The sequence below is a fragment of the Girardinichthys multiradiatus genome, chromosome 20 (assembly GCF_021462225.1).
Source record: "Girardinichthys multiradiatus isolate DD_20200921_A chromosome 20, DD_fGirMul_XY1, whole genome shotgun sequence".
Classification (NCBI taxonomy): Eukaryota; Metazoa; Chordata; class Actinopteri; order Cyprinodontiformes; family Goodeidae; genus Girardinichthys; species Girardinichthys multiradiatus.
Genome location: NC_061812.1, coordinates 28,296,004 through 28,314,400, shown reverse-complemented (window position 1 = coordinate 28,314,400; position 18,397 = coordinate 28,296,004). Strand labels below are relative to the sequence as shown.

At 41.4% G+C, this 18,397-nt stretch overlaps 1 protein-coding gene across 1 annotated transcript; it reads right to left on the bottom strand.

Moving 5' to 3' along the window:
- Positions 1–5,789: 5,789 nt before the first annotated feature.
- Positions 5,790–12,594, bottom strand: si:ch211-157b11.8 (fibroleukin). Its single transcript, XM_047348509.1, has 6 exons — positions 12,047–12,594; positions 10,337–10,526; positions 8,692–8,772; positions 8,497–8,609; positions 8,155–8,417; positions 5,790–6,296 (listed from the first exon to the last, which is right to left on the bottom strand). The coding sequence occupies exons 1-6, from the start codon at positions 12,323–12,325 to the stop codon at positions 5,954–5,956; spliced, it is 1,269 nt and encodes a 422-aa protein (XP_047204465.1). The 5' UTR covers positions 12,326–12,594; the 3' UTR covers positions 5,790–5,953.
- Between the last annotated feature and the right edge of the window lie 5,803 nt (positions 12,595–18,397).

Here is an 18,397-nt window from a genome sequence, read left to right as displayed (position 1 = left end):
AGGTCAGCATGATGTGTACAAAAGGGCCCATTTATTTTCATGAAGCCAAGCATATCATGCACATCTTCTGCTAAGAGAGAGGTGAATCTGCAGTGCGTGTGTGTGTGTGTGTGTGTGTGTGTGTGTGTGTGTGCGTGTGTGTGTGTGGGTGTGTGTGTGTGTTCCTGTCTTGGCATCACAGTGAGAACCATTTTCCCGATTTCACCATCAAATTGAGGACCGTTTGTACCAAAGTGAGGACATTTTGCTGGTCCTCACGACCTATTTTGCTAACGGTTAGGTTTAGGACTAAGGTGTGAATTGACTTTAGGTTAAGGTTATGGTTAGGTAAGCACTGGTAATAGTTAGGTTTAGGGTTATTGTCAGGGTTAGGGCATAGAAAGGGTTGAAAATGACTGAAAATCAATGGGAGTCAACACATGGTCCTCACTGCATATAGCAAAACAAGAGTGTGTGTGTGTGTGTGTGTGTGTGTGTGATACACTCATATTCTTGTGTAAGCAGAAGTACCTGTATGACCTCTGCTGAGCTGACTCTTTCTACCTCGTCCTCTTCACATGTTAATGTTAGACACCCTGCTTGTTGGAGACATTGACAGCTCATTGTGAACGCTCCTAAAATAGGCACAGCATTTTAAACACACACACACACACACACACACACACATACACACACATACACACACACACACACACACACACACACATGCCCACACAGAGAGAGAAAAAGCTTTGAAAGCTTCCAACCTGACACCAAGTCTAGATAGCAGGTGAGGGTGAGTGTGTGTCAGTGTGTGTGTTTGAGATGACAGAGCAAAGCTTCTGATGGTACATATCAGTGTGTCATGTGGAAAGGTATTAAATGGGTTAGGTGGAAAATTTGGACAACACTTGGTTTAGAGTTAAACTGTGAGCTTTGAAACTGGCTCTCCTGCAGGGCAAAGCTATTTCAGCTTCTAAATGAAAAAGGACAATGCTATTATGTCTACTATGACTTAGTAATGACTGCATACTGTTCATGAAGGCATTGTAAGTGGTGTTTTTAGCATAAGTACATAAATAAATAAACATGACTACCATAGAAAACCCTCAATGGCTTATTCTTGTCCTAATTAAAACAAGAACAGCGTGTCCCCAGCATGCTGGGTTTTTAGTTGTCCCCGTTTTTCCTGGACTAGAATGGGAGGCAGAACCTTTAGTTTTCCAGCTCTTCCCTTATTTAATAAGCTCCCCTCAAAAGGTAAAAACTTTCCTCTCTTACTTAATCAGCAGTTTCTCCTAAGCAGTTGCTTCTTTTTTATTAGTGTTAGTAATTATGTTTTATGTACATTAGACAACTTTTCTCTTTACATTTTTGTAAAGATTTTAAAGTCATAGTTAGATTTTTGCTTTTCATAAAGCAATTTGTTTTTACTATTTTAATCTATTCTTTGTGTGCCTCACGTTGTTAAGCACTTTGGGTTATGTTTGTTTTTCAAAAGTATAATTGAAATGAAGTTGGGTTGAGTTTATATGATTTTTGGAATTTATATATAAATGGCAACAGAAGCATGGAACAGGTTTCTGTATGTTCTGTGATTAAGTTTTAGTTCCATATGAGCTTTACAAAGTAAATATATTTAATAGTGAATTAATGATAGATTATGTTATGTTGTTGAGCCTCCAGCTCTCTATTTTCCTTTAAATGTAAGAAATATGTACACCAGAATACTAATCTACAGATATAATAATAACTTTGCTATTTCAATTTAAAATCTAGAAAACATTTATTATTAGTTCCTTTCTTATATATACTTTCAGGGCCAATTTGCTGGCAGTCATCTTTCACAGTAAAGAATGTTAATATTAGTTGTAAAACTTGTAAAAAATAAAAAAAAACTTTGTTTTTTTTTCGAGTTTTCTGTTTACTTTTTTTATGTGTCATTTGAAGAAAAACAGTGACGAGTGATTTGATTTTGAAGGGGAACTTGCTGTCAGCTTTGACAACCTCATACATCTTCACTTTTTACTTTGCTTTGAGTAGCCAGATTTGTTTCTATTATTGCTTACATGACAAATATCTGACCCATTTGACTTTGTTCTTCTATAAAACCTTTTAGTTCTTAGCAGTTTAACGTCTCAGTTTTCTTAGATCTTCTCTCATCCAGTCAGATTGTCAGAGCTGTTAAAACACTTTCCTTCACCACATCCGAGAAACAATTGAATCAACATATGAACCAAAAGCATGAATGACTGATCTTAACAACACCTGGATTTTTAGGAGACATTTCAAGTATTCGTTTCTATCCAGTTACTTATACTGAGGCTGGACCGTCACAAATAATGTAAGTGAAACACACACTTGTACTCGTACTCGTACTCGTCGTCGTCTTCTGCTTTATCCAGGACCGGGTCACGGGGGCAGCAGACTCAGCAGAGGCGCTGTCGTGAGTTCCATACTAGCTGCCCATGTGTTGGGCCTGGACACCATAAACTTGACTCCAAAAAGTGGAAAAACCACGGAGGGCATGTCAACATCTGAAGGTTAAGCTTTTTATTTACACACCTCACAATAATGAAGTGCAGAGTAGCAGGAAAAATGAGAAGAAAAAATGGATATATTTTACAACTCCTTATTTTTCTCTTAGTTCTGCCCATCAACAATAGCTCCTCTGTAACCAGGCCAGGCTGACTCCAGCAGACCCAGAAGCTCTTATAAACCCTAAAGCCCCACCCCACAATCAGATCAGCCAACAATTAATAATTTATTTCACTATACAAAAAACCAAAACATTAATGACACCAAATACAATCAATATTAACTTTTTGCTTTCATTCTGAAGCTCTTGGTTTTCTTCAGTTAAAAATAATCTACCATTAAATTTTCTGGCGGAAGAGTACCGACTTCCTTTATAAACAGAACGAAGCGTTACGCCCACTTTTACTCAAGCCGCCACCGGCAGCCGGACAACGCTACACGAGTGAGTGCAAACTTATGTTTAAATGTGAATGTATGAGTACTGATTTCTACATGTGCCTCCAAGTGTGCACCCTTGGTCGCCATGGACTACAAGAAGGAAAGATGAATGTGTAAAGCGATCTGGCTGTAGCTGTCATATACTGAGAGGGACATGTACTGTAGTTGAATGGGTGTGTAGGCACGTGCATTGCGATGTGTGTGTGTGTGAACAGGTGTGTGCGTTCTATCACCGGAAGGGACAGAACTGCTCCGTCAGAGACGCCCAGACGTCTCTCTCCCCAGACACCTCCTCCAGCTCCTCCGGAGGGAGCCCAAGGCGTTCCCAGGCCAGCTGAGAGACATAGTCCCTCCAGCGTATCCTGGGCCGTCCCCTGGGCCTCCTCCCGATGGGACGTGCCTAGATGCCCGACTCAACTGGCTCCTCTCGACATGGAGGAGCAGCAGCTCTACTCCGAGCCCCTCCCAGATGGCCGAGCTCCTCACCCTAAGGGAGTGCCTGGCCACCCTATGGAGGAAGCTCATTTCAGCCGCTTGTATCCGGGATCTCGCTCTTTTGGTCATGACCCAAAGTTTATGGCCATAGGTGAGGGTAGGAGCATGGACCGACTGGTAAATAGAGAGCTTCGCTTTGTGCACGCTATAGGTCTTGGCTAGAGGGGGCCAGCAGGACCACGTCATCTGCAAAAAGAAGAGACAAAATCCACTGGTCCTCAAACCAGACCCCTCCGGCCCTTAGCTGCACCTAGAAATCCTGTCCATAAAAGTGATGAACAGGACCGGTGACAAAGGGCAGCCCTGTCAGAGTCCAACATGTACCAGGAACAGGTCCGACTTAGTGCCGGCAATGCGGACCAAACTCCTGCTCCTCTTGTACAGAGCATGGCCCGTAATAAAGGGCCCCCAATTCCATACTCCTGGAGCACCCCCCACAGAGCACCATGAGGGACACAGTCAAATGCCTTCTCCAGGTCCACAAAACACATGTGGACCAGTTGGGCAAACTCCCATAAACCTTCAAGTACCCTGCAGAGGGTATAGAGCTGGTCCACTATCCGTGAGTAGCACAGAAGTCCAATAACCAAACACCACTCAGATTCAGTTCGGGGAGGCCATTCCTCACGATCACGCCTCTCCAGGTGTCACTGTCATTTCCCACATGAACGTTGAAGTCCCCTAGCAGAATAATGGAGTCCCTGGTAGGGGCACTATCCAGCACCCCCGACAGGGACGCCAAGAAGGCCGGGTACTCTGCACTACTGCCCGGCCCGTAGGCCGAAACGGCAGTCAGAGACCTGTCCCCAACCTGAAGGCACAGGGATGCGACCCTCTCATCCACTGGGGTAAACCCTAACACGAGACGGCTGAGCTGCGGGGCAACAAGCAAATCCACCCCAGCCCGCCGCCTCTCCCCGCGGACCACTCCAGAGTAGAAGAGAGTCCAGCCCCTCTCGAGGAGATGGGTTCCAGAGTCCATGCTGTGCGTTAAGACGAGCCCGACTATTTCTAGTTGATATCTCTCGACCTCCTGCACAAGCTCAGGCTCCTTCCCCCCAGCAAGGTAACATTCCACATCCCTAGAGCCAGCGTAAGCATCCGGAGATCTGCACGTGTAGCTCCATGGGGACACGAAATTTATGAGTAAATACCAGGCAGTTATTAACAGACTGTTCAACATGGAGCCTTTATTCGTCGCTCATCTCTTTTTATCTTTTCTAATATATAGAGGCAAACATGTAGGGAAAAATAACCTCTGAGCTGACAGTTAAGGTAATTACTTTCAAACGGACACGTGTATAAGGGGGACCGTCAGGACAAGACACTGGGCCCCTGTGCTAGTTGATGACTGTTTGGCCAACTGAGAAAAAAGGTCTTCCTTTAAATGAAACTGAATCAAAATCTAACTCACTTATTTAAGACTCCAAAAAGACGCCATGGTCCCGCTGAACACACAGTGAAACATGGTGGCAGCATCATGCTGTGGGGATGTTTTTCTTCAGCAGGGACAGAAAGGCTTGTCAGGGTTAATGGGTAGATGGATGAAGCTAAATGCAGGACAATCCTGACAGAAAAACCTCTTAGGGACTTGAGACTGGGTCAGCGTTCCATTGACCTTTTAGCAGGACAACAGCCCTAAACATGCTGAACTACAAGGAAAGATTTAGATCAAAGCATTTTAATGTGCTAAAATGGTCTAGTCAAAGCCCAGACCTAAATCCAATTGAGAATTTGTGGCAATACTTGAAAATGGATTTTTGCAGACGCTCTCAATGCAAACTGACTGAGCTTGATCTATTTTGCAAGGAATACTGGGGAAAACGAAATCATTCTTATAGATGTGCAAAGCTGGTTGAAACATACCGCTAAAAAGATGCAGCTGTAGATGTATCACAACTGGTTCTACAAGGTATCTAAATACAACTGTACACCACACAGGTGACTGTGGCTCAGTAGGAAGAGTAGTCGTCTTGCAATCCGAAGGTTGTGGGTTCAATTTAATCTTCCTCCTGCCATGTGTTGATGTGCCCCTGGGCAAGGCACTTAACCTCAAGTTGCCTACCAATCTGCGTATCGGTGTACGAATGTGAGTGCGATTGGGTGAATGTGGCTCTAGTGTAAAGCGCTTTGAGTGGTCTGTATGACTGGAAAAGCGCTATATAAGTTCAGTCCATTTACCATTTATTTACAAAAAAATTTGAAATCTATATTTTTCTATCCATTTCACATATCTGCAATACTTAGTCTGTCACACAAAATCCTAATGACATTACACGGACATTTTCATTGTATTGTGTCAAAGTGTAAAAAGGCTCAAGGAGGATGAATAATTTTGCAACTCAGTATATTTTTTAATCCATTCACTGAAATCCATGTAAATATTAGCAGAAAGTTGTTTTAGAAACAGTCATCTATAAAATAAAAGCCATCACAAAGCATCATGTTCATACAACAGGAGTCTACTGTGCAGTAAACCTTCTCAAATTCGAGTTTGTGTTCCTCATTTGGTTCCCCCAAAGTTTTTGGGTCTTGTCTTCATCTCCACCCTCTTGAAGGAGTAGCGTTCCCCAGTCCTTCCATCTGTCAGGATGTACCATGTCCCCCAGTAGATCCCGTTGGTCAAACCGGTGTACCGTCCGCGGTAATACCGCCCATTCAGGTTGGCTGCCAGGCAGGCATCAAACCACCAGCCTGCACCATAATACTGACCACAGTTTCCAGAGACGTACCTATCGTGGTCTCTGTCAGCAGTGCTGAAAGGTCTGCCATCGTGGTTGTAGCGCTTACTGTAGCTCAGAGCGTTGCCAGCATCACCAGAGTACTCGTGGGCTGTCAGGCGATACCTGGAAGAAAATATGTGTGGGGATCATGTGGTAAAAGATTATTTAAAGGTCTTTATGTTCATTTAGTGCTATTCATAATAATATTTTCACAAATGTATCAGAAAAATATGGTGAGCATTTGCATTCCTCCCTCTTTACTATGATAACCCAAAATAAAATCCAGCGCAACCAACTGCATTCAGCAGTCACCTAATTAGTAAATACATTTCAGCTGTATGTGACTTAATCTCAACATACATCCAGCCGTGCTGTGATGTGAAACCTCAGAGGTTTGCTGGAGCACAAAAAGCTGAAAGAATATGATTACAACGGCAGTATTCACCAAGAAATGGCCTCATCTTAAACTGACAGGCCAGGCATGGAGACCATTAACTCTGGAGGAGCTGCAGAGATCCAAAGCTAAGGTGGAAAAATATGTTTACATGACAACCAAGACTTGTGCACACCACAAATCCAGGTTCATAGTGGATGCCAAAAAAAGCCACTGTTGAATGGAAGCCACAAGATGTCCTGTTTACAGTTTCCCACAAGCCATGTAGGTGAGACAGCAAACCTGTGGGAGAAAGTGTTCTAGTCAGATGAGGCCAAAATGGAACTTTCTGGTCCACATACAAAATGGTATGTGTGTTAGAAACTAAATCCTGAAAACACCATCCACATAGTGAAACATGGTGGTGGCAACATTATGCTGTTTGGATGCTTTTCCTCATCAGGAACAGAAAAGCTGGTCCACGTTAATGGGAAAATATATGTAGCTGAATACAGGACAATACTGGAAGAAAACCTGTTAGAAACTGCAAAAAATCTTGACACCGGGTTGTGTTCACCTTCCAGCAAGATAAGGAGCCCAAACATAATGGAAGGTATAATGGAAAGTTATAGATCAAAGCATATTCGTTTGTTAGATTGGACCAGTTAAAGTCCAGACCAATGAAAACTCTTTAACAGGGATCTAAATATTGGTGCTACCTGACACTCTCCATTCAATCTGACTGAACTTGTGCTGTTTTGCAAAGAAAAATTAAAAAATCCCTTCATTCTCATGATGCGCTGAAAGAGATATACCCTAAAAGACTTGAAGCTGTAACGCCGCCAAAGGTTGTTCTAAAAAGTTTTCATTCACACTGTAATACATTTTATGTTGCTTAATATAGAAAAAAAAATTCTAAAGCTGCCTGAAAAGTACGCATGAGTAAAGCCAAGGAAAACATTAGAAAACACATAAAGTTATGCTTAAAAAGCTCATTATAACAGGTGGAGTTTAGGAGATCAAATAAGTGCATTTAACCGAAGTGGGCCATCCGTTTTTACAGTGCAAGTGCTGGTGAACATGTGTGAATGCCCCATTAGATTTATATGTTCAGAAATGAATTATCACATAAATCCCCATACAATGCATTGAAGTTTGTATGTTACATAAAATGTGAAAAGGTATAAGGAGTATGAATACTTTTGCTCTTGGTTAATGTTGCTCTTCTAGCTACTGTCCCAGCCTCAATTTGGTCAGTAACAACGGTTAAGATCTGCAGTTTTGGAGTTTCTCAGGTTGAAGTTGGCCCAAATGTAAAGTCTTCACAGTTTAGGCTCATACTCAAGCTGTCAGGATTTCCAATTTATGTATTGACTGAACAACATGCTGAGCAATTTCATTCAAGCAGCTAAAATTCTTCCACACAGCTATATCCTTCCCCTTGCCCTATACAACCCCTTGTTTATAGTTGCATTAATGATTACAAAGAGACACATTTTAATTGTTCATCTAAAAGTAGTTTGAGTAAAAATCTGCAATTCCTGAAACAGGCCTGATACAGCTAAGCAATTCACATTATGTAGCGGATCTTTCTGCAGTGCAGTTCACCTTTGTGCCTCTGAGGCCACCTTGAAGTTGCTGTAGGTCGCCTGGCGCTTTTGTTGGTACCAGTCTTCCAGCTCAATGCGCAGCTGATGTTGGCCAGTGGAGGTGAGCGCATGCAGTGCTGCATTACCCAGCCAGTGCTCACCCTGCAGACTACCAAAGCCTTCCCGGTATTCCTGCCAAGTCTTGTTAAAGTCCACTGAGCCGTCCTGCCGATTCTGGATCAGCGTCCACCCTCCGCCCGCTGTCTCCATGTCACATTTAGCCTGGGCCAAAGCAAAGACTGATTTAAAGCTCTTAGCCTTTTGGAGTGTGCATTTGATGACCACAGTACATTAGAAATACCTCTAATGTTGGTCCATGCAGATCAGGTTGGATTGTATAGATACCAGTCTCTTTGATCCCAAGTCTGTAAATCTCTGCACAATCCTGTGGATGTACCTTCTCCCTGGGAGCAGCTGAAGCCACACAGGACACATTTCTATTGATCTTATTAGTCCATGATTCACAGGTTTACGAACACAGAAATGCTTCCCTCACCTGTAGGTGGATACTGTGTGATGCTCTTCAGAAAAAGCAGCAAGTCTTTTTCACCTTCTCTGCTGCCCAACGCTGCACTCTCTGACAACCAAAAGACGCATCAGGTTATCAACAAGACTACTATATATATATATATATATATATATATATATATATATATATATATATATATATATATATTATATACAGTGTATCACAAAATTGAGTACACCCCTAACATTCCTGCAGATATTTAAGTATGTGTTTTCATGGGACAACACTGACAAAATGACACTTTGACACAAAGAAAAGTAGTCTGTGTGTAACTTATATAATAGTGTAAATTTATTCTTCCCTCAAAATAACTCAAGATACAGCCATTAATGTCTGAACCACCAGCAACAAAAGTGAGTACACCCCTATGAGACCACGTCCAAATTGAGCACTCTTGTCATTTTCCCTCCAAAATGTCATGTGACTCGTTAGTGTTACTTGGTCTCAGGTGTGCATAGGGAGCAGGTGTGTTTAATTTTGTAGTACAGCTCTCGAACTCTCTCATACTGGTCACTGAAAGTTCCAACATGGCACCTCATGGCGAAAAACTCTCTGAGGATCTTAAAAGACGAATTGTTGTGCTACGTGAAGATGGCCAAGGCTACAAGAGGATTGCCGACACCCTGAAACTGAGCTGCAGCACAGTGGCCAAGATTAACCAGCCTTTTAAAGAGCAGGGTCCACTCAGAACAGACCTCGCGTTGGTCACCCAAAGAAGCTGAATGCACGTGCTCAGCGTCACATCCAAATGCTGTCTTTGAAAGATAGGCGCAGGAGTGCTGTCAGCATTGCTGCAGATATTGAAGAGGTCGGGGGTCAGCCTGTCAGTGCTCAGGTCATACACCGCACAAAGTGTCATTTTGTCAGTGTTGTCCCATGAAAACATATACTTAAATATCTGCAGGAATGTGAGGGGTGTACTCACTTTTGTGACACACTGTATATATATATTTAATAATATATGAGGCTGAAACATTTGGGCAATGAGAAAGTAAAGTGTGTGAAGACACAATTTAAAAAAATATTATTTGTAGGTTGTTTGTTGTGTGAGGAAACAACAGTGCTTCATCCGTTAAGTGTAGGAGCATTTCTACGCAGAAATTAATAAAAATCTGGATGTAGTGGTTTTGTCAAACAGGTGCTGATTGAAAAATCATTATAAAACGCAGCCAAATTCCAAAAAAAAAAAAAAGAAACATTTTAGTAATACTGAGGAACTTTAGATCATAGCATATTTGATCTAGAGAACATACTATTAAGGATTACGGCAAGTCTGGCTTATCTATTGCAAAATATAAAAACAATTAGGCAAAGCTTCACGTGTCCTAATTTACTTATTGGTACAAATTACAGAGTTTTGTGAAATGCTTAAGTACACTTTAACTCATTACAGGGCTGTGGAAATTGGATGCTGTTTAAAGCCACTGAAGCCACCACTGTCTTATGTGTATTAGTGCCTAAATATATTGTTTTTCCTTCCTTGCACAGTTAAATTCCTCGCCTATGACACTTTCTAGGCTTGTCTCTACTATCTTAGGAGGGCTGCGTGCACTGGCAATATTGGGCAAGCGTGTGTGTGTGTGTGTGTGTGTCTCTCCTGTGTACAACCCACCTAGTCGCTTGGCCATCACTCCAAGTGCTTGGCTGTGACAGTGAAGGTCACACTCTGTCAGCACAGCTGCCATCAGGGCCAGGATGGCCCCTAGAGAGCCGCTCTCACGCTCCTCGTTATGCCACGGGCCTCCTGAGAGAGAGCTCATGCAGTGCTGCAGCTGAACCAGGCGCTCTTTGACACCTCCAGTCTGCAAGACAGCGCTTATAGCTTAATAGCAAATATGGCTGCATGGTAAAGGAACCGTTCTGTAGATTTAAACTCAGACTCTTATTCAGCATACCAAGTGAAAGATGTGGACAAAAATTTTTGAAATCAATGAAATTACAAGGGTGCATTTTTAAAATATCAATAAAAAGGCAGCATTATAACTGTGAACCATAAGATTTATATATTTTGTCATGAAAAAGAAGGAATATGGTTGTTTTTTGTCAGAAATTCAGTTCTTAGTTAAGGTGTTCAAATAGTTTTGAACTTTTTCCTATTTTATTCCATGGCAAACATAGTCTTCAATCAATTTCATTTGAACTGACAAAATAGTGCATACCCATGAAGTGGAAAGAAATGATACATTGTTTTCCAATTCTTTTACAAATTAAGTATCTGACAAATGTAGTGTGGATTTGCATTCAGCCCTCTTTTGTCTGATAATACTAAATGAAATCCAGTAAATCTAAATTCCTTCAGAAGTAAGCTAATTAGTAGAGACCTGCTGTAAGTAATTTAATTTAATACTTTTGCACGGTGGACCAGTTGGTAGCATTGTTGCCTCGCAGCAAGAAGGTCCTGGGTTCGACTCCCGGCTGGGGATCTTTCTGCATGGAGTTTGCCTGTTCTCCTTGTTCATGCATGGGTTCTCTCCAGGTACTCCGGCTTCCTCCCACAGTCCAGGTTAATCGGTCTATCCAAATTGCCCTTAGGCATGAATGACTGTGCGCGTGGTTGTTTGTCCTGTGTCTGTGTTGCCCTGCGATGGACTGGTGACCTGTCCAGACTGTACCCCGCCTCTCGCTCGTAGACTGCTGGAGATAGGCACCAGCTTGCCCCGACCCACTATGGAAAAATTGGTAGAAAATGACTGTCTGACTTTTGTCAGATGGTGGAATGGGGTGTTGGTAACATCATGCTGATGGAGACCTTGTGTTTGTAGTGAATAGGCAGCTTTTTACCCAACTTAAGGAAATTACATGACACTACAACAAACAAAATCCAATCATTCCAGACCCTCCAACCACAAGAAAATATTATTCAGGAAGAAAATTTGATGCTATGTGTTTAAATAATCCCTTAGTGAGAGATACATAACATATCAAAGATTAATTAAACTCATTGCTTGGTTTTCTGTCTGTCACACTTGTGTCACCAATTGTGATCAGGACCCTGGCACCTGTTGCTGCATGAGCTCAGCACAACCATATGACGAGACATTTTTAAAGCAGTCCTAATTTTATCCTCTCTTTGATCGTCGACAGTTATTTCTCTGTGGCTGTTCGGCAATGCCAAGTTTAGTGTCTCTGGCCTGTACCCCCATAGTACACCGCTCACTCTCACTGGTACATGTGAAAGTACACACAGTGGTCTGAGGTCTGTCTAACCCTTATATATCAGCAATGTGGAGCCATTGCATATTTACAAGATTAGTTCAAAGATTTACAAAGTGAAAAAAGCTTCTACTCATTCCACCTCCTGGGGTAGAGCTGTCCGACTTACTTTAAACTGAATCTGAGAGAAATCCGGTCTTTGCTCCGCCCTTTGAGGACCATCTGAGACGCCAGGAACAGAAGCACCTAATCTGCATGCACTTGTCCCAGCCTGACCTTCACAGGCCCTGGTAGTCACTGCTGCTCCTGGCCCCTGTGAAGCAGGTTTAGCCACTAAACTGTCCCTGCAAGGTGGATGTAAGCAGGCTGCAGACGCATCTGAGGACAGCAGTGCTCCTACATACAGAGACAGCAAAGGGAGCATGCTGAAAGAGTTAAAAGAAATCATGTGAAAAATAATTTGGATCAAACTCAGTAACTGTGTTCCTGGATGCTGCGGTGTCTTTGTGTTATCAATTCCCTAAAAAATATTTCTTCTATCCTCTATATCCAAGATGCGCCTCTCCAGGTAAAAAATGCTGGCATTTTCGTCCTTTTTGTTCAGATCTTTGTAATGTTGGCCTTCTTCATCCAGTTTTCCTTTGTGCTATTCTTCCTTAATTCATGTCGCTCCTCATCCTCCTCATAGTCTTGCTCGTTCTGTGTTTGTGAGGCTACTTTGGCTCGGATTCCTAGATAAATGCAGCACTCTTTGCTGTCTGACACAGACCAATGCACCCACCCCCAACACAGACACACATACCAACACACACACACACACACATACACCATCTTTTCATCTCCCCAACTTACACTCCCACTTCGCCACACACAGAGATGTATGTTTATGCACATATTTGCACCTATTTGTCTTGAACTAAAAATGAGCATAGCAGCGTGCACATTTTCCTCCTATCTCATTTATTACGTGTGAGCTAACATCTCCTACCCCTCACCCTGGCCATCATGGGGATGCTTCAGCTGCTTGGCTGCTTCCATCCTGTGAACAACTTCCATCCTGTGAACAACTTCCTCGCATGGTTATTGTGCCACAGCGCTTGTGTTTACAAACTGAATTCCAAAGAAGCCATAAAGACCCAACATTCAAAAGGTACGAGAAGACAGGAATCCTTCTTCAAACACCAGAGTCATCCCGGTCATCAAGATTCTGTAGGGCCACACTCTCAGTAACGAGGAGGATAAACATGCAGAAGAAGCATTATGCATTCACACATGATTGATAAACACTGAGGAGGACTTAACCAGAAACATCCTTAAGGATATCTGAACACTAAAACTAGGGTCATAATGTTAAAAATGTTAAAATTGTAAGTAAGAAAGTTCAGAAGTCCAGATTTAATAAGCTTTTTAGTGACATTTTAAAGGGAAACTTTGGAAAATTTAAAACACTGATTTAGCATGTGAGGGAGTGACAAGTGACAGATACAGAAACAGAAATGGACATCAGTCCATCAACTGTGGCACAGTTTGTAGCGCTGTTGTCTTGCAGCAAGAATGTCCTGGGTTTGAATCCCAGCCTGGACTCTTCAAGGAGTTTACATGTTCTCCCTGTGTCTATATGGATTCTCTTCAGATACTCCAGCTTCCTCCCATAGTCCAAAATCATGACTGTTTGGTTAACTCGTCTTTCTGAACTATTCTTAGGTAAGAGGGTGTGTTCATTGTTGTTTTTCCTGTGTGTGTCTGTGATAGACTGCTGACCTATCCAGAGTGTACCCGGTATTTTGCCAACTGACTTAAAAAGATGAATGGATTTAATGTTATTTTGTTATCAAAAGAATGTTCATTTTATTATGCAATATGAAAAGGGAGAATCCTACTCATCTAAATCAAATTCCTTACATAGATGTGTGTCAGAAAGACAAAGCCTTGCAAACATATTCACAACCCAACTTTTTCATATTTTACATGATAAAACTATAAACTTCAATGCTATTTATTGAGTTTTCTTGTTTAATGCAATGTAGCAAACACCTGTTAAATAGAAAAGAGTACATAGTATTAAAGATTTTTTTAAACACAGAGATCTAAAGATGACATTGAGGGAAACATGGTGCCTCACAAAAGGAAATCTGAAAAATATGACATACATGTGTTTTCCTGAGTCAATACTTTGTAAAACCACATTTCACTGCAATTAGACCTGAAACTCTTTTAGGGTATGTCTCTAACAGTTTTGCACATCTAGAGCCTGAAAATGTTCCTCATTTTCTTTGTTTAATAGCTCCTGCCAGGACAAATTTGATTTAGAGTGTCTGTAGTTCCTGTTGTATGTCTAGGGTTGAGGTCCCAGGCAGGACAACTTGATGGATTGGCCCAATGAAATCAGAAAGTATAGGTGTCCTTGTGTAAATTAAATTTCAACATAAAGTGATTGGTGTAGCAAAACAGGAGTCCTATTCAGAAAGTAATGTACAAGAGACCAGTCGAAACACTGACATTAACTAAAAGAGGCATTTTAAGGAAAGATCTCAAGCAAACAGTTCTTATGAGAGGGGTTTATAATATATTCTTTTTACATTTAGAAATTATTAACTACAGAAAAGTTGGCCAACACAATTATTGCTGCTCTTCAGGCTCAAATAAAAAGTTAATTTTACATACTTTTGCAGCCCAGTACAAGTTAGGTTGTATTATTTGTCTTCTGACACAAGGATAACTATATCGCTTTGTCTTATTTTATGCGTTAGGCTCTGTTTATGTGTTGCTGGACCATGTTAGGGCTGTTAATTTATCATATATAGGAATTTACACAGTTTTTTGGGGGTCATGACATTGGACACAAAGTAAGGGCTACCCTTCTTTGCATGTGTAATGCCTTTGCTTGAGGTTTAACTGGTTTGTCATAAGTGAACTTGTATTTGAGTTTTACAACTTTCCAAACAGTGTTCACTGCTGGTCAGTAGAGATCCAAATATCACATGCATGTGGAGAAAAGTCTAAAATCATCAATCCACTTTTGTTCATCCATTTAAAAACAAGCGAACACTGACCTCTAGTGGTGAATACCGTTTCCTGAAAAATCACTTCAATGAACAAGTTCACTGAACCAAGCAGAATATCATCAACATATTTATGCATGCATGGAAGTGGAATACCTCTAATATCATTGGGGTTAGAGCAGTGTTTTCAGCAGGAGTTTTGATCCTGCTGAAAAACTCCTGCTCAGCAATTACCTTGAGAAGTAAAAAGAACAATTGAAAACAGGTCTCCCTTAATATAAACTGGACAATCTAATTCAGTATCAAAGTGAATTACTATTAAAAGAAAATCTGTTTTACAATGTAAGAATGGTGGTTTAACAAAAGCAAATGCAGGGAGGTTTTAACAGTGCCATTCTGTCAAACCTACGCTACATAAATGTGGACACAAAATGTTCAAATTATTATTTTGAAATGACGATTTGACTGAGGCCTTTTGCATGTATCACAGCTTTGAGGATACAAATAACTTAACAACATATTTAAACCCCTAAAACCAAATCTGTATGATATGAACTCGTAAGGCAACAGGTGTTAGAATAAAAATAGAGATTGGGGAAATTGTCTCCTCAAGTTGGTCATTATCTTTTGGCTATACATTGTTTCTAAGCAATTGTTCACATCTGGTGGGTGCAAATTCCAGTAAGATAGCAGAAGTTATTGTAAAGCAGTTTGTTTTTAGCAGTCCTTAAGAAGCATGGTGGATTTCTGAAGAAACTGGTTTTCAGTGATATGCCTCTGCAAGACTCAGACTTGTCCTTACTTGACTCCATGTTGTGTTGTCTGCTGCTGCACCTACAGTCAGATGAAGCTTAACTTGTATCATAACCATGTCTGTGTTGAACATGTACACAAAGTGAAACATGACTATTCATGTGATTGTGGTTTAGTTTCCATTGGTTACCTTCAGATGAGGAGCAAAGACCAATGTGGATGAAGAATTTAGATTAAAATTGATTAACAGTACTACTGAGGGCAGATCTGGAATGATTTTAGTTTTAAAAAATAATGAGTAACTTCGTTACATCCTTTTATGATTGTTTATGATGCTTTTTTTTTGGTCAGAAATCAAAATGAGTTGGATATTTTGAATGAAAAGCAGACCTTTTAAACTAAGTGTGTAGTTTTGTTCACTTTAAAGCAATAAGATGGTTTGTGTTCTTCTTTAAAAAAATCCTGATTCTGTTTAAGCACATTATCTGAAAATATCATCAGTCACGGAAATGGAAGACAACACTTATTCTGGTATTTGCTACCAGTACAATGGTCTGAGAGAAACTGTAGAAGTGACAGAATGTACTGAGCTTCAATTTCATCCCTCTGCTCGGCTCTGTTGTGTCAGATGCCTATAAATAAAAGCCTTGAATTATGTTAGTTTTAGAAGTTGGGATATGCCTTCAGTTTGTATACTTTCATTTTAATTCAATTCAATTCAAAAATACTTGATTAATCCCAAATGGAAATTAAATGTTGTTGTAGCTCATATTATGAAGGTTTCTTCAAAGAGCCGTTGTAGATGCTGATGGCTGTGGGCAGGAAGGATCTCCTGTAGCGTCTTTCTTACAGCAGATCTGAAGAAGCCTCTAACTGAAGACACTCTGTTGTTGTAGGACAGTCTCATGAAGAGGATGCCATAAATTCATGCGTTTTATGATGATGAGAGCAGAAAACTTCTTCATCCTGAGAAGGAAACCAGTTGAGGTAAGTGACTTCAGGTGCTTCAGCCTCGATTAAAGATGGTTATACCACACATTTTGTTGTAAACCACCATGCTGCTTCCACTGCTTGAAACCTGATTAAAAAACAGTTAACTTATTGATTCAATTCAATAAAAAAATGACAGTCTCATGAAGAGGATGCTCAGGGTTCTCCATAATGTTCTTCATTTTATGAAGAATCCTTCTTTCCACAATGATCTCCAGAGGTTCCAGAGGAGTTCCCAGAACAGAGCCAGCTTTCTTTATCAGCTTGTTGAGCTTTTTTAAGTCCCTGGCTCTGATGCTGCTTCCCCAGCAGATGATGGTAGAAGAGATCACACTCTCCACAACAGACTTATAGAAGATATGCAGCATCTTGCTGCAAACACCAAAGGACCTAAGCTTCCTCAAGATGTACAGTCTGCTCTGTCCCTTCTTGTAGATGGCTTCACAGTTGCATCTCCAATCTAGTCTGTTGTCCAGGTGAACACCGAGGTATTTATACTCCTCCACCACCTCCACTTCTTCTCCCATGATGGAAATAGTTTTTGACTTATTCCTGTTTCTCTTAAAATCTACAATCATCTCCTTTGTTTTAGTCACATTCAAGATGAGATGATTGTTTCCACACCATGCCACAAAGCGGTCCACCCCCTTCCTGTACTCATCTTCTTGTCCATCTGCAGAATCATCCGAGTGTTTCTACAGATGACAGATGCACTGGATGAAATGAAAGAACATGATCCTCACAGTGCTACTGGCTTTGTCCAGATGACAGTGGGTTTGTTAAAGCAGGTGTATGATGGCATCTTCAACTCTAACTCCACAGCTTTAAGCAAACTGAAGGGGGTCCTGATAGTTTATTGTTTGCTTACTCAGGTGGGCCAACAGGAGTCTCTCTAGGACCTTCATGATGTGGGATGTCAGGGCAACAGGTCTATAGTCATTGAGGACTGATGGGTGAGTTTTCTTTGGTACCGGAACAAGACAGGAGGTCTTCCACAACACTGGAACCTTCTTCTGGGCCAGGCTAAGGTTGAAGAGGTGCTGCAGAATCCCACAAAGCTGCTCTGCACAGGCCTTCAGGACTCTAGGGCTGACATGATCTGGACCTGCAGCCTTATTCCGGTTCAGCCTTTTCAGTTGTCTCTTCACCTGCTACACACAGGTGGAAGGGGGAAGCAAAGGGAGCATCAGCATCTTCTGATTTGGTTGAAGGCAAACATGTAGAAGCAGAAGGGTCCATGGCTGAGGTGGAAAATAAAACATTTGAGGTGTTACTGGACAGCTGTGGGTCAAAGGAGGATGGGATGTCTGTTTGGCAGTGAGCAGGAGAGGAGGATGCTGAGCTCGTTTCTGAACTGAACTTATTGAAGAATGTGTTCAGTTCATTGGTTCTGCCCAGACATCCATCGGTCTGATCATCCTTCTGCTTGAAGCCTGTGATCTTCTTCATCCCTGACCACACATCTCTGATATTGTTTTGCTGGAGCTTGCTCTCCAGCTTCTTCTTGTACTCCTCAATAATTCTCTGTCTCCCTCTCTGAAGGATGTTTTTTCTTGTTAAGCAGGTCCTTCAGGTCATTGGTGATCCAGGGTTTGTTATTGGGGAAGCATCTCACGGTTCTGGTGTGGATGGTGTTATTCAGTTTTTTTCAATTCAAGGGTGAAGGGGGTGAAAGTGGTCATTATGTCCTCCAGCAGCCTAAGCCTATAGCAGCATAACTACACAGATAATTTCAGTTCAGATTATTTAGTTACCGTAATTATTTAGTTATCCAC